The 16,916-nt window shown below is 43.5% G+C and overlaps 1 protein-coding gene across 15 annotated transcripts in view; it reads left to right on the top strand.

The window, feature by feature from the left end:
* Positions 1 to 13,819, top strand: part of STAU2 (staufen double-stranded RNA binding protein 2) — a 320,999-nt gene extending 307,180 nt beyond the window's left edge. For 6 of the 15 annotated variants that reach the window (XM_040262045.1, XM_040262046.1, XM_040262044.1 and 3 more), the window contains 2 exons: positions 11,492 to 11,580; positions 12,731 to 13,811. In XM_040262045.1, coding sequence (XP_040117979.1) covers positions 11,492 to 11,580; positions 12,731 to 12,824 — 183 coding nt within the window. In that variant the 3' untranslated portion in view covers positions 12,825 to 13,811. Of the gene's footprint in view, positions 1 to 11,491; positions 11,581 to 12,730 lie in introns of all 15 variants that reach the window. The other 9 variants (XM_040262036.1, XM_040262033.1, XM_040262035.1 and 6 more) reach the window with 3 other exon arrangements.
* Positions 13,820 to 16,916: the final 3,097 nt, after the last annotated feature.

Below are 16,916 nucleotides of genomic sequence, written 5' to 3'. Positions count from 1 at the left end.
GGGCTGCCACTCAGCCAGCCCCTCTTCTCAGACCCCCAAGCCAGAGTCTCAGGCAGGCCCTCTGACCTCCTTGTCAGGCCCAACACCAGCCTGGCCCTGGGAAAGAACCTGGCGGCAGAGGTCACACCTCAGTGTGACTTCAGTCCCTCTGTTAAAGGCACGGTGGTGTGAGACAACACGGGTGGGTTATCTGGCACTTCTGTAGTCCGAAGTCAGTCGTGGTTCACGGGGCTGAAGTCCAGAGTCAGCAGGGCTGTGTTCCTCTCTGGAGGCTCAGCGGGGAGAGTGTTGCCTTGCTTTTTCCAGCTTCTGTAAGCTTCCCCCATTCCCTGCTTCCTGGCCCCTTCCTCCATAGTCAGAATCAATATGTCACAGCCCTCCGACCCCTGTTCCATCATTATGTCTCTCTCTGACTGGAGGTGGGACAGGTTCTCTAATTTTGAGGGCTCACTGGATCAGATTGAACTCACCAGAAAATGCAGACTAATCTTCCCATCTCCAGGCCCTCAGTTTATCCCATCGGCAAAGTCCCTTGAAAACTATTATTCACAGGTCTCTGGAACAAGAACTCAGATGTCTTTGGGAGGCATTATTCTGCTGCCATGGAATGCCTAGATCCTAAAATGTTGATCAAATACAACTGGTGAACTGTTAGAATATAGATTCAAAAGCCAACTTTAAAATACATTATTGAAGTTATCAGGGAAATTTTAACATGACCCAGGTATTTAGATGATAGAAAGGGTTTATTGTTAGCTTGCTTAGGTCTAATCATGGCACACGGAAAACAAAGCTCTGAGAGATAGTCGCCTGCCTGAAGACACACAGCTGGTCTGCAGTGGAGCTGGCATTTTCTTTTCTTTTTTTGGCCATGCTTCGAGGCATGTGCGATCTTAGTTCCCTGAAAGGGACTGAACCCATGCTCCCTGCAGTGGAAGCATGGAGTCTTAACCACTGGCCCACCAGGGAAGTCCCATGGAGCTGGCATTTGAATCTAGGCCTGACAGACTCCAAGTGCCATGCCCTTTCACTTCCTTGTCCAGGCGACCAGAAGAGTGTATTCGTTTTCTCCTGTTGCTATTAAAAACGAACAGGCTTAATGGCTCAGTTCAGTTCAGTCGCTCAGTCGTGTCCGACTCTTTGTGACCCCAGGGACTGCAGCATGCCAGGCTTCCCTGTCCATCACCAACTCCTGGAGCCTACCATGTCAATCTTATGTCAAACTCATGTAAATCGTGTCACTGATGCCATTCAACCATCTCATCCTCTGTCGTCCCTTTCTCCTCTTCTCTTCAATCTTTCCCAGCATCAAGGTCTTTTCAGATGAGCCAGTTCTTCGCATCAGGTGGCCAAAGTATGGGAGTTTCAGCTCCAGCATCAGTCCTTCCAATGAATATTCAGGACTGATTTCCTTTAGGATGAACTCAGCACAACACAAATGTATTATCTTAGAGTTCTTAGCGTTCAGACAGGAGTCTCAAGTCTCACTGAGCTGAAATCAAGATTATCTGCAGTTCATTTTTGAGGCTCTAGTATCTCCTTGCCTTTTCTAGTTTCTAGAGGCCACTCACTTTCCTTGGTTTGTGTCCCCCTTCCTCCACCTTCAAACTAAGAACATTGCATTTCGTTGACCATATTTTCCTGGCCACATCTTTCTTTCTTAAGGAAAGGTTCTGTGATTTTAAGCACTTGTGTGATTAAATTAGGGCCTAGGTGGTGCTAGTGGTAAAGAACCCACCTGCCAATGCAGGAGACAGACGTGGACTTGATTCTTGGGTCAGGAAGGTCCCCTGGAGGAGGGCATGACAACCCACTCCAGTATTCTTGCCTGGAGAAGCCCATGGACAGAGGAGCCTGGAGGGCTACAGTCCATGGGGTCGCAGAGAGTTGGACACGACTGAAAGTGAAGAGGAACTCAAAAGCCTCTTGATGAAAGTGAAAGAGGAGAGTTGAAAAAGTTGGCTTAAAGCTCAACATTCAGAAAACAAAGATCATGGCATCCGGTCCCATCACTTCATGGGAAATAGATGGGGAAACAGTGGCAGACTTTATTTTGGGGGGCTCCAAAATCGCTGCAGATGGTGATTGCAGCCATGAAATTAAAAGACGCTTGCTCCTTGGAAGGAAAGCTGTGATCAACCTAGATAGCATATTCAAAAGCAGAGACATTACTTTGCTGACTAAGGTCCGTCTAGTCAAGGCTATGGTTTTTCCAGTAGTCATGTATGGATGTGAGAGTTGGACTGTGAAGAAGGCTGAGCACCAAAGAATTGATGCTTTTGAACTGTGGTGTTAGAGAAGACTCTTGAGAGTCCCTTGGACTGCAAGGAGATCCAACCAGTCCATTCGAAAGGAGATCAGCCCTGGGTGTTCTTTGGAAGGAATGATGCTAAAGCTGAAACTCCAGTACTTTGGCCACCTCATGCAAAGAGTTGACTCATTGGAAAAGACTGATGCTGGGAGGGATTGGGGGCAGGAGGAGAAGGGGACGACAGAGGATGAGATGGCTGGATGGCATCCCAGACTCGATGACCGTGAGTCTGAGTGAACTCTGGGAGATGGTGATGGACAGGGAGGCCTGGCGTGCTGCGATTCATGGGGTTACAAAGAGTCGGACACAACTGAGCGACTGAACTGAACTGAACTGAACTGAAGTGACTTGACACGTGATTGAATTGGACCCACTTGGATATTCAGGATAACCTCTCCATCCCAATGTTCATACCTCAGTCCCATCTGCAAAATCACTTTTACCATGTAAGGCAGTATATTCAGCTTCTGGGGGATAGGACATGGACATCTTTGGGAGGATTATCCTGCCAAGCTCAGAGATAGATGCTGTCACCGTTCAGGGATGCTTGCCTTTGTGCCCAACACATGTTTCCGTAAACGCCATTGCAAAGGGGACTTTTCATTGAAGCAAAAATAGAGGCAACACACAAATTTAAAATGAATGCTCTTCGTAAAACAGACACAGTGTGACTGGACGGCGAGAACACGTTGAGGGAGCCACTCGAGCTTGTTCTAAGCACGCTGAAAACACTCCTCTTAGCACAGCTAATCCTGTTTCAAATTCGACTGTATTATTGTCAAGGCTGGCAGCTACGTGGATTAACCAACAGTCAGAGCCTGATCACTGAAATAAAGATGATGCCTAAGTCTATAGTTTGTGTCTCATTTTGTACTAATTCCCCAAATTCTCAAGCCAAAATTCCTATTCTTTGCCTTAGGAGATGGTCTAAAATGTGCATGTCTTTTGACCACCCCCACCTCTTTTTTTCCCCAGAATGAGTAGTCTTCACCTTAGCTGACATCCCTTTGTTCCAACAGTAGGAGCATTTTTTTTTTTAATAAAATACCAATTTTATGAAAATTACCCAAACTAACAGGATTGTGTAAGCACAAATGAAAATGGGGATGATAGTGAAATTGTTAGAAAGCAGAGCAGCAATTGATTTAGTTAAAGCTCAATATAATCCTATTTTTATTTCTTAAATCCAACCACTGATTCATCTGAAATGTAATACAGATTGAGGCTTCTATCATAATGTGATAAAATTTAGAAATACAATGTTCTTTTTGGGGTTTCTTTTATTTTATATAAAGAGAGACTTGGCATTTTGTTACAGACTTTTAAAAGTAAGAAAATGATAACTTAGAAACATTAAAATTCACATTCTTTGGGCAGTAAGGCTTCAAACCTACTGAAGAAAAGACCTTCTGGTTTTTCAGTCATTTAAGTGATTTCACAGAGTTGATCTCAAAGATTATTAGGACGAGAAGTGAGGGGAATCCTGGGACTTCCCTGGCAATCCCGTGGATAGACTTATTTTAATGTAGGGGGTGTGGGTTCAATCCCTGGTTGGCAAGCTAAAATCCCATGTATCTTGCAGCAAAAAAACCAAAATAGAAAACAGAAACAATATTGTAACAAACAAAATAGAGACTTTAAAAATGAGCCACATTAAAAAAAAAGTGAGAGGAGTCCTCAGCTCAGTTGAAGATGTTTGTAATTTGAAGCCTATGATTTTCTCATTAGAGGAGACTGATTTAATGAGCCACATATAGGGCCATTTGTGTGCGTTCTGAAATGAGTCCAGCAGTTAGATCTACTCCCAGGAAGAGTTCCATATGAGCAAGCACTTTAAGGGGGAAAAGGCAAAACAAACCAAACCTTGAACACTTAACTTCAAAATGAAGGCCACATTTGTACTTGTATGGTTACCATTGACTTTAATGGGAACAGCCTGTTTCTGGGGTTCAGGATGTGACATTGGTGGGAAAAGTGTGAAATGGAAAAAAAAGAAAGAAATAAAAGGATCTGTTGGGCATCCAGTTCAAAGACTCCTAAAAATGCTGCGTGTCAAGAAGGGATGAGTTAAAATTCACATTTTGCTAATGAACCATTGTTGTCTCTCAAAGAATGATTTAATGCTGCTACATTGTCATTAACAAGCTATTTAATCCCTGCAGAAGAAAGCAGGAAGAGTAGGCACTGGTTTCAAGTTTGCTTAATTGCTCATCAACCAGAGGAAAGTTAGAAATGACAGAAATGACTGGAAAGGCTCACCCCTATCCTGTGAACACACACACACATGCGAACCAAGACCAACAAACCGGCATGGGAAGCATCTTATTGGCATTATGTTTCTGGCATTGCTATAACTACGCACAAAACAAGCCCTACGTGAAATGGTAGCGACATCTGTTCTAGACCCTGTGGGGCTTTATTCCCAAAACAGTTGTAAAATCTTTGGGGGATAAAAATATTTCTATGTATCTATGCAGATGCCCTCCTTTAAGGGAAACACACACACACACAAATGGATCCAAGTGTTGAGCTGGAAAGACAGGACTAAGAAAAGGAAATGTCATCCACTTTTTAAAAACACTTAAGGAAAATTTCACCTTTCAAACAAAGCTACATCTACTGCCTTGGATAGACCTTTAAAAAACAATCCCAGGGCTTCTCTGGTGACTCAGTGATAAAGAATCCGCCTGCTAATGCAGGAGACAGAGGAGACATGGGTTTGATCCCTAGTTGGGAGGATCCTCTGGAATAGAAAATGGCAACCCATTCCAGTATTCTTGCCTGGGAAATTCCATGAAAAGAGATTCATTACCACTGAGCCACCAGGGAAGCCCTGCCTGTGTTATACAGTAAGCCCTTATTGTTTTCCTGTTTTATGTGTAGTAGTACTCTTGCCTGGAAAATCCCATGGGCAGAGGAGCCTGGTAGGCTGCAGTCCATGGGGTTGCTAAGAGTCAGACACGACTGAGCGACTTCACTTTCACTTTTCACTTTCATGCATTGGAGAAGGAAATGGCAACCCACTCCAGTGTTCTTGTCTGGAGAATCCCAGGAATGGGGGAGCCTGGTGGGCTGCCGTCTATGGGGTCACACAGAGTCGGGCACGACTGGAGCAACTTAGCAGCAGCAGCAGCAGCAGCAGCAGCAGCAGTGTGTATATGCTAATCCCAAACTCCTAATTTATCTTCCCCCGACCCTGACCACCACCACCCACTATCCTCTCTAGTAACCATAACTTTGTTTCATATGTCTATTCCCATTTTATAAATAAGTTCATTTATATCATTTTTTTTACATTCCACATATAAGTGACACCATATTGTACACTCACTGATACCTCACTGAGCATGATAATCTCTAGGTCCGTCCATGTTGCTTTAAATAGCATTATTCCATTCTTCTTATGGCGGTGTACTATTCCATTGCTTTAGCACTTCCCTGGTGGCTTAGTGGTAAAGAATCCTCCTGCCAGTGCAGGAGATGCAGGTTCGATCCCTGGTCAGGAAGATCCCTAGGAATACATAGTATCAATGGTGTATATATGTCAATCCCAATCTTCCAATTCCTCCCACCACCGCCTTCCCCCCTTGGTATCCATATATTTCTTTTCTACATCTGTGTCTCTATTTCTGCTTTGCAAATAAGTTCATTTGTATCATTTTTCTAGATTCCACATCTAAGCATTATAGAATGATTTGTTTTCTCCTTCTGACTTGCTTCATTCACACTATATGATTGTCTCTAGGTCCATCCAATTCAGTTCATTTGCTCAGTCATTTCTGACTCTTTGTGACCCCATGGACTGCAGCACGCCAGGCTTCCCTGTCTATCAGCAACTCCCGGAGCTTGCTCAGACTCACATCCATTGAGTCGGTGAAGCCATCCGACCATCTCATCCTTTGTCATTCCCTTCTCCTCCTGCCTTCAATCTTTCCCAGCATCAGGGTCTTTTCCAGTGAGTCAGTTCTTCGCATCAGGTAGCCAAAGTATTGGAGCTTCAGCTTCAGCATTAGTCCTTCTAGTGAATATTCAGGACTGATTTCCTTTAGGATTGGGTTGGATCTCCTTGCAGTGAAAGGGACTCTCAAGAGTCTTCTCCAACACCACAGTTCAAAAGCATCAATTCTTTGGTGCTCAGCTTTCTTTATAGTCCAACTCTCACATCCATACATGACCACTGGAAAAACCATAGCTTTGACTAGACGAACCTTGTTTAGACGTTTAGACTAGATGGACTTTGGAAGGAAAGCTGAAACTGGCTAGGCTGAATGTGAGCAGTTTTTATGTCTGAAGAAAATAACTTGATGTGACCCAGGATGTGTGCCGAGTTCACACCTCTGCTCTGCCACTTACTAGCCATGTGACCTTGAGTAGGTTGTTGAATCCTTCATGGGAAGAGCCCACCTTGCCGGGCTGTGGTAACACCTGAGGTCACGCAGGTAAGGGACCTGATCTCATGACTGGCACAGGGATGCTCATCAAATGGCAGCGACTGTTGTTTACAGAGAAGATAAAGTATCTTCATTGCCTTTTATAAAGTGGAAAGAAGTCCTCTCATACTTCGAAGTGATTGTATTCAGGGTTATCAATAAGATGTGGGCTGGATTATCTCATCAGACAGATAAGGGAATGTTATTTAAAAGCCTTTAAACATACCTTTGGAGGGAACCAGCCACACAAGAATTCTGAAAATCCGTTCATGGCACCAAGGGAAAGAGTACGCCGCCATTCCAGCTGGGAGGACGTTCTTGGAGCGGTGACAGTCATCTTGACAGCGCTTGGGGACCTGCCTGTCATGTTGATTAAATCATTCAGAAGCTTTTGCAAGAGCAAAAGCATGCAACCTACTCCCTGAGACTTCACCTTCATCTCTTAGGGGCACCTCTTTTTGAATGGAAGAGAACGAGTTTCACTGGGTCCTGGACTCTGTGAGCCAAGGATTTCTGGTATTGACACAACCTGTATTCCCCAAGCAACTACTGAAAATGGGCTGAACAGTTAGCCCATAAGTGGGTTTTGCTTTTATTTTTTAAGAATTTGTACTGGTGGTCATTTTGGCTATGCTGCGAATAAAACAGGACCAAGAAGCCCTGGAGTGCTCAGGAGTCTCATTCAGCAATACCAACCACAGTGCAGACAGACTACTATGGAAGGTGTTCTATAATGTCCATTTGGGAAGAAATTGATAAAAATCAGCATTCCTGCCAATAATTCACATACTGTGAGCAGGCCTGGTGCCACCCTCCATGTGTGTGCACAGAGGGCAGGACTTCAGCACTCAGGTTCACGTGACAAGCCCCCAAGGATGTACACACCTGTAGGGACATGCTCAGCAGAGTCACATGGGCAGGTTGCCCAGGCCCCCTGAGTATTTCAGGACTGGAAAGGACCACAGAGGTCACCTCATTGACTTTAATAAAAGTCCAATTCCTATGTGAATTACTTTTTATTTTAAGGAGGAGAAATGTCCAAATCTGAGTCCTTTGAGGGTGAATTTAACTTTTGAAGGCAACCAAACTTCCCTCAAATTAAGTCTAGTGAATAAAGTAAATGCTTAGGATGGACAAATGAAAAATAAAGTGGGGCCATAAAAATGACAAAACTAGTTGGCTCCAATGACCCACAAGTTGTTCTGAGAGGTAATTCCAAAAGGACCTAGAGAAACAAGTGCTCCTCAAAGTGTTGATGTGGACACAACCTCTCTGAGGGCAGAGGGAAGTTCATATCACATCTTTCAAAATGTGCGTGCATTTTGGTCCAGAAATTCAACTTATAGGACTTTATCACAAGGAAATTATTGGGACAGTAGGCAATGATTTAATATTAGAAAGCTTGGTGCAGTGTTTTTTGTATTTTGGGTCCTGCTGCACTACATGTGGGATCTTAGTTCGATGACCAAGGATGGAACTCATGCCCCTGCATTGGGAGCTCAAAATCTTAACCACTGGACTGCCAGGGAGGTCCTGGTGCAGTGTTAATAACAGCCTAAAAATTGGATGTGGTCTCAATGTCCAAGAGTAGGGATTGGTTAAATACAGGAAGGCACATAAAGTCAGTGAGGTACTGTGTAGTCCTGCAAAATGATGTTGCTGAAGTGTTTCTCTTGCTATGGAAAATCGCTAATGATTCAGTGAAAAGAGCAAGTTCTAAAATAGTGTTAGGATATGATCCAGGTTAAAGTGTGTACCGGCGGGGAGGGGGATAGAAGAGGATTGGAAAGACATGCACCAAGTTTTGAGTGGTGTGTAAGACTGAATATTTTCACATTCTTTTTGCTTGCTTACATATTATGATTTTTCTGTAATGAGAAACTATTTTTATAATAAAAAGATAATAAAGGAAATATCAAAGAGAGGAGAAAGAGGGTCTTTCCTTATAGAGGAATGATGATGTGCCTATAATTGTTGTTAGGGCTGCCGTAACAAAGGACCACCCACAATAAATTCAGCACTAAGTTCTTGTCTGACAGCTATGGAGGTTAGGAGTGCAAGAGCAAGGTGTAGGCATGGTTGGTTCCTTTTGCGGGCCCTGAGGAAGGAGTCTGTTCCGTGCCTCTCTCCTGGTTTCTGGTGGTTGCCCGGCAGCCTTTGGTGGTCCTTGGCTTCCGTTGCATCGATCCAATCTCTGCTTTCTTCATACAGTGTGTGTATCTCTGTTTTTGAATTTTCCTTTTTTTTAAGGACATTGGTCATAATGGATTGGGACCCACCTTAATCTAATATATGTGTGTGTGTGAACTCAGTTGTGGCTGACTCTTTGCAAACCCATGGACTGAAACCCACCAGATTCCTCTGTCCATGGAATTTTCGAGACAAGGAAACTGGAGTGGGTTGCCATTTCCTACTCTAGGGGATCATCCTGACCCAGGGATCAAACCCGAGTCTCCTCCGTCTCCTGTATCGGCAGGCGAGTTCTTTACCGCTGTGCCACCCGGGATGGAGGATCTAGTATGACTTCATCTTAGTTAATTATGTTGGCAAAGATCTTATTTCCAACTAAGGCCATGTTCTATGTATGGGGGATTGGAACGACATACGAATTTGAGGGTGGACATAATTCAATCAGTAATAGTAACCCCAATGAGATGGCCATACTTGTCCTACCCAACTGAGGTTAGTGCTTACGTGTCACTGTAACCTACGCCAGCTACTGTGTAGTAGGAGCCTAGACTGAGATCAAGGGTAATGGGGCCGGGGCACTGCCATTCTTAAAGGATTCCAGGTTTAGAGAGAGATTGTTGAAACAGAGAGCCCAGCACAGCCGCCCCATCTTCACCCTGCCCCTGCCCCAGCTCTCCCAGGCCAGAGCGGAGGCATCAGTGGGCATTCAGCTGAACTGGGAAGATCAGCTCAGAGATCTGAAAGGAAGAAACAGCCTGAAGGAAAAGATAAGGCTATATTAGTCCTTTTGGTTGAATATAGCGGTTGATATTTTTAAAATAAAAAGACTAAAAAAATGTTGCAAACATTACACAAAAATCTGCACACAGATGTTGATAGCAGCTTTATTCATCATCATCAAAAACCTGAAGTAACCCAAGATGTCCCTTAAACTGTGGTATATCCAAACAATAGAATATATTCAGCAATAAAAAGAGATGCGCTGACAAGCCATGAAAAGACATAGAGGAACTTTAAATGCATATTGCTAAGTGAAAGAAACCAGTCTGAAAATGCTACATACTGTACACTTATAGCTGTATGGCATCAAAAAAGACAAAACTATAAAGACTGTAAAAAAAAGGAGTTGCCAGGGATGGGGAAGTGGAAAGGGAGGAGGGGTGAACACGTGGAACCCAGGGAATTTTTAGGACAATGAGATTATTCTTTATGATGTCATGGTGGGCACATGACATTGTACATTTGTCAAAATTCATAGAATGTACAACATAGAGCAAACCCTACTGTAAACTGTGGACTTAAGTTAATGATAATATATCAGTATTTCATCAGTTGTAATAAATGTACCTCTGTAATGCTGGATGTTAATAATAAGGGAAATGATGTTGAGGGAGGGGGAAGGGAAGAGGGTTTCCCTGCTTCATGTTTCTATAAACTTAAAACTGCTCTCAAAACAAAAAAAATTAAGTCTATTAACTTAAAAATCTGAACCAAAAAGATATATTATGCATAAAGAGATGCGGAAAAGATCATGCACTTAACTACCCAAAAGGAGCTGCTGGCAGATAAAAGTTTGAGCAGTGGCAGGAGTTAACTCTTTTACAAAGGCCTTTGAGAAGATGCAGATGACCAAAGTGTGACCCAGCAGGATCTCCAAGATACAAACAAGCCTGGCCGCTCACACCTATCTCAGACTCAACAAAGCCCTTCTAAATCGAGCTTAAAAGGGTGGGCTGTGGGGGAGGGGAAGAAGAACCAAATTCTTATTCAAAGAAATAACAGTTTGGACCGTGCACAAGAGTGTCAACAAGTTATGCAGATCTTATCAGCATCACATTTTTTGGTGCCTCCCAGCTATTCCGCGAGGCTCCACCAGCCTGTCAACACCCTTCGGCATCCCACGCATCCGGGCATATCCCTACCTCAGGAGGCTCTGCGGTGGCCAGGCGGGCCTCCCCAGGGCCCCCACGGAGGCAGATTTTTTCTCTATATACAGAATACCATCATCATACCATCCCCTCGGAATTCAAGAGTGTCTTTGGTCCCTTTCACCGTTCACATTCTGTGACTTGGTTGGAGCTAAATGTCTATGAAATTGACCAGTACATTTATGCTAGCTTTGGACAGTTGGGAAAAAAATATCTGATGCTTTCACATCTGGAAGAAGAGAACATGTAGTTTCCGGAATGTAAGGAGAAATAATGCAAAAATCATCATTGAAGATAGATAGGCTTCTATGACATGTTTCTACATTTGCGAAAAAAACTTTGTTGCCATCTTACAAAATTATGGATAAGGCATAAGGTTTATGCAGATTCCTCTTTCCACCTCTCCCCCCAAACACACAAAAATAAAGCCTTTCTAGGATATACATTGCTCCATCATAATATAGCCTCTCAAGTGTAATTTTGTTAAATGATACGAAAAAGCATTTATTTAGATGAATGAAAATGATAGCCTTTACTATATATCACAGCTTTCTTTTACCATTGCATTTCTGTTTATTACATGAACGTCAGTGAATGAATCTCCTTGTTTGTGTGTTTGTTTTCATTTTTAGGCAGCTTTAAGTGCCTTGAAACAATTTTCTGAACAAGGACTGGATTCAATGGAAGGGGCAATGAATATTGAAAAAGGTTCTCTTGAAAAGTGAGTACATCTTCTGTGGTATTCTTACATTTGTAATTTTGTAACTTGTCTGGAAAATAAGATCAACATCATAATAAAGTGAAAAACTCAAGACAATAATATCTATATCCTGCAAAATTATTCATAACACAATTCAATGTAAATAAAAGAGAACCAGTATATATGTTCATATTTGTGGCCTCTAAATATGTCTGTGAAAGTTTTAATCTACTGATGGATCATTATTTCTGCATTTTAATGCCTTTGCTGGAAATATTTCTGTGAGTTTTATGGACCACAGAGACCTGCAAAACTCACAAAAGATGACTTTGATTTCAGACTGTTGAGCGTTCTCTGACTAAACCATTTTCTGAGCTAAAATTTTTCCCTCAAAGCCCGGCTAGGTTGTAGGCACAACAGAGAGGGAGAAAAAAAAAGATGAGAGGAGGGTTCTCTCCCTTTGGCTGCATTTTGTTTTTCACATTGTTATATGAAACACTAGCACACGCTGTCACAAAACTGTGGCTCCTGAGGGTTGCAGAGGCCAAATCGAGCTTTAATAAGAATTTCTGAAATCCAGCTCATACCTCTTTTATGATATTGAACATAACGTTTGATCTGAGGGACTGAACTTTAGGTCCCTCCAGAGACCCAATTTATACTAAAGAAATTGCAAGCCATTGTATTTACGATAGTGGAATCCAAATTCTTTCAAACCAGGAATAATAGCAGGTGAGATTTCAGAACTCATACAGGAGATAACGTTTTTAGAATGAAGAAAAAAAAAAATCAGATAACCCAGGAAGTCAAAACCAAATATACAGATCTTACAGTTAAAAAAAGCTTATCTGCCCCCCCACCCACGCTGACCAAGAAAAAACAGCATTTGGTCATTAATATTTAAAGGGTGAGAGCGTGAGAAGAAAACATTTGGTAAACAGACGTGGCATTTTAAGTTGTCTATAGATTGGCAACCATTTATAAGCTAATTTAATCAAAACCATTTCCACATGATCTCATCAGTAGACTATCTGAACATAAATATTGTTGTTTCACTTTAAAATGTCACTTTTGTGGTGACCTTTGAATCCTGTGTGCCATCTGCTAATAAACATGTCTGAAGATGTGCAACCCTGGACCTTCAGCTCTTGTTAATGTATTAATCTTCCAGACAAGCCCAGCATCTGGGAGAGAAAGCGAACAATAACCAGACACACCCGGGCTCCATCGCTCAGGACTGCAAGAAATCAAGGTCGGTCATCTAGCAGCTCCCATAACCGCGCTGCCACCGCATCCTTATAAACCTGTCAGCACGCATGAGGGTGTCTGTGTTCAAGGAAATGAATGACTAATACCATGATTTGAGTCTTATGTGAAGACAACACTATTCTAACACAAGAGATAATAGACATAGGACTGTTTATTCAACTGGGGGAAAATAAAACTTTGAGCATTTCCCTTGGAACTTGAGATCAGATCATAACTCATTTGCCCAGAGGCAGCAGAAATCCGATCCTGCTACTGGAGCTTAAAATAACAATTAATGAAAAGTGTTAGAGAAATTGGTTTTGGTTTTTCAATGATGAATAGAGAAATTGGGTTTGGTTCTGTTGTTAGGATTGTTTTCTCGTGGCACTTGTGTTCTCTCTCATTTTAAATAATGCCTGACGATTCCAAGATTAACCAACGATGTGCTGTGCAATGTGATGGTCGTTGTCTTCATATAGAGTCACCCCAGTTTCTCTTTCAATGCAGATATTTGTAAGCTTCATCCTATATCAGTATGAATAACTTCAGGGTGCACCACTCAAAGACGTATGCCAACAAACATGGTGGAAATCAGGTCAGACTTGTGATTACACATATGAAATAAGGGTAGGGACAACTGGTTTCAATAGACGCCAGGAATTCAGAAAGAAAACAAAAACCAGTTGTGGGTTTTGAACTCCATCATCCTATTAGCCACTGAGGAGGCGTCTTGCCTCTCCAGCCATTTATGTGGATTCCACGTTCGTGGTGGACATCGCCCCCACCCCATCCATGTGTTGTAAGCCGCTCACTGTTTGCATCCAAAGTGTTCTTTGATAACTGCCTCTGCACTTGGGTCACGGAGTGTGATCAAAAGCAGTAATGTACATGGCGGGGAAGGAAAGCCAGTCAGAGGATCCATAGAGGTCTTGCCAGCCATGCTCTGGACCAGCATGTTGGAATCCAGGGTGAAGACAACGCAGTAAAAAAAAAAATGTGGTCGGTTTCTGTGTGAAGTGTGGTCATTGTTCTTCTTTCCTTGCTTCGCTCTCCTCTCTGAAACATCACCCCAGTGTCTCTTCTCGCGAAGGCGGGCCGTCACGCTGCACAGTGGTGACAGTAGGGGGCGTCCAGGCTTCTCTCGCCACCAGGCTGCCTCTGCGAAACTGCAGGGCTGCCTCCCTGGGTGACTCGGAGCCGGGTTCCTGACCAGCCAGCGTCACCTCATCGTTCAGGTTTTCTCCCTATTGATCTGCCAACGTTGTGCAATGAGAAAACACTCTATGGTCTAACTGCTCGGCCCAACGTGACAATAGGCCTAGAATTATATAAGGTTTCCCAAGCAAAACCACCACAAGTCATGATCTGGCTGACTCACACGCGACTGGAGAATAAACAAACAGCAACAGAAGGAAATCACTGGAGGGTTGTTCTTAATGACTCCCAGGCGGGGAAGTCCGCCAGCATCGAGAGGGCTGGGTGCCCTCAGAGGAAATAGGTTTTGCTCCCTAAAGTCTGGGCCCTGTGGAGATAACAGCCCATTTGTAAAGTTGGGGTTCACGAAGATCAGCCAGGTCAAACAATAAGTCTGCTGCCTGGCACCAGGTGAGGCGGGTCCTAAATGACACCCTCGGTAAGGGGGCAGGCCCTTCCTTCCCCCGGGCCTTTCAGCACCTGAGGCTTTGGCCCTGGGCTGGGCGGGGAGCATGCCCCAACAGCATCACTCAGGCAGGATCTTTAAAACACATCTTCAGTTTCCCAAACTCCATAAAGTGCCTCCCACAGCCCACGGTCCCAGCACCACCAAGGCTGGCTGGGCTGTGGGAGATGGATGAGCTCAGGAAACAAACAAAGCTCATCGTTTCTCACAGCCCAGGCATCTGAGGTATTTACTCTGGAACCATCCGACGAGTCGTCCTTGGAGGTGAGTGCACAGGAGTGGCCGTGGGGGTAGTGGATGGACATTTGCATCGAGTTTCAAGTTTAGTGAGACTCTGTTTATTCAAAATCCCATCCCATCTACCTACTTGAGGAGCCCCAAAAGGCCTTTCGAGTTTTTCCCTTTGGATGGTTTTCCAGCAGCCCTTCCTGGGAACTGGTTGGGTTTCCTTTGGGTTGAATTAGCATTGCAAATGATGGGTGGCCTGCTATGTTATATATCATTAAGGGGAAACCATTAAGTAGATTTATTGAAAGAATGTTTCTTCAGCACAGGGAGATCTTTTTGATGAAAAATGGAACTCATTATTCTTTAAAGGACACAGATTGACTTATCTTCTTTATCAATTACAGTGTCTGCTTTCAGCTTTTCTCAATCAGCAGCAGGCTTTGTAGTCACTTCCCAGGGCTGAAGCCAATGTGTTTTATGGAAGAGGTTTGTTTTTACATTTTAATTGGAAATATAATATTGCGCTTTGGAACTCTGACCAGCACAACTTGCCAAAGATCAATGGTGAGACACCACCCTTCAGGCTGTGACAAGGACCCTCCTCCCCTCTCCTGGGGTGACCTCTCTGAGGTGTCCTAGTATTCTCTGGCCAAGCCAACATTCTCAATGGTGATTTTTTTTTGACAGCTTCAACCAATTTCCTGCACCATAAAATAAAAATAGATTAATGAAAAACTTACCTTATTATACATAGCTTTTCAGGACTCCTAGTGACCTTGGAAATGTGATCTAGACCAACTGATTGGTCTTTAAATCCTGCTGTTGTTGAGTTATCTGTGCAACTGGCCAGACTCTGTTCTGTACCTTTTAATTTCCAAAGGCCACTTGTTATCATCATGGCCAAGAATGGTAGGAAAAGCCAACAGTTTTTCATTAGCAGTCATTAATGGCAAAATCATGTGTCTTTGGGTCTCTCCCAACCTACCCCATCACAATATAAGTCCTTGATAAATGGATAAATGATACACTGAATAAATGAATAAGTGGACAAATGAATGATCTATCAAAATGATAGATAAACCTGTTGAAGAAATAAAATTTAAATCTCACTGCTTAACCTAACACAGAGAGAGGCACTTATGATAATATACCTTGTTAGTGTTAACAAGAGGACTGTACCTTCAACCCCAGGAGGGACTGGGGCATTTCTTAAAAAACACAGCGAGTCAAAAGCCCCCCTTTACTTCCGAGGACTTTGGACCCATGAAGACCCACCATCTTGCCCCGAGCTTCCCATTTTTGCATGAACATCTCTTCCTCGGCCAACAGATTCAATTCCAGTCCTCACTCCCAGACAGCTTCCTATATTTTCACAATCACAGAAAAATGTCCCATGGGGAGGGACTTGTAATATCTGGCTCAAAGCAAAGACTTCCTTAGACCTGATTTCTGGTGCACACCACCCAAGTTCCAGCTCATCTCACTGAGACTCATTGATAGATTGCCTTGCTGGGGAGGCTTTCCTCTTACATTCTAACTTCTTAACATAACTAAAAGCTCCCTTGACTGGATCCCCAGCACACTCTGATGTATGCTGGGAATGCAGAAAATAAATAAACAAATGAAACTACTTCACCCTCAAGAAACCACATTCTAGCTGGAGGGAAAGTCAGACCAGGAAGTGAGCATGAGAGGCGAGTGTGTTTTCCTCAGAAAGCCTGCATTGTAGATTGTTGTTTGTCTCTCTCAGTCACTTAGTCAGTCCCTCACTTACCCCACGCAGCTTTAGGCAGCACGCTGTATTCTTGTGACACTGTCAAAAAACCCCATGCCTTTGCTCTAGTAGTATATCTATGCAACCTTCACACACTCTACATGTTCACTGACTGATCCCACCCGCAGCCCCAAAGATACATATACCAGGTAAAGCTCTTGAAGCTCACTTACCCTCAAGAGGCTGACCAACTGAATTTACCTCTTGTTGTATCTCTTGATCTGGAACGGTGCCCACCTTAATATGGTATGGGTGTGCATACTCAATCTTTCAGTGGTGTCCGACTCTTTGTGACCCCGTGGACTGTTGTCCGCCAGGCTCCTCTGTCCATGGGATTCTCCAGGCAAGAATACTGGAGTGGGGTGCCATTTCCTCCCCCAGGGGATCTTCCTGACCCAGCGATGGAACCCGAGTCTCCTACATCTCCTGCAATGCAGGTGGATTCTT

Source organism: Oryx dammah, unplaced genomic scaffold (genome assembly GCF_014754425.2).
Source record: "Oryx dammah isolate SB20612 unplaced genomic scaffold, SCBI_Odam_1.1 HiC_scaffold_19, whole genome shotgun sequence".
NCBI lineage: Eukaryota > Metazoa > Chordata > Mammalia > Artiodactyla > Bovidae > Oryx > Oryx dammah.
Note: the sequence above shows the minus strand (reverse complement) of the source record. Positions and strands in the feature narration are given on the sequence as shown.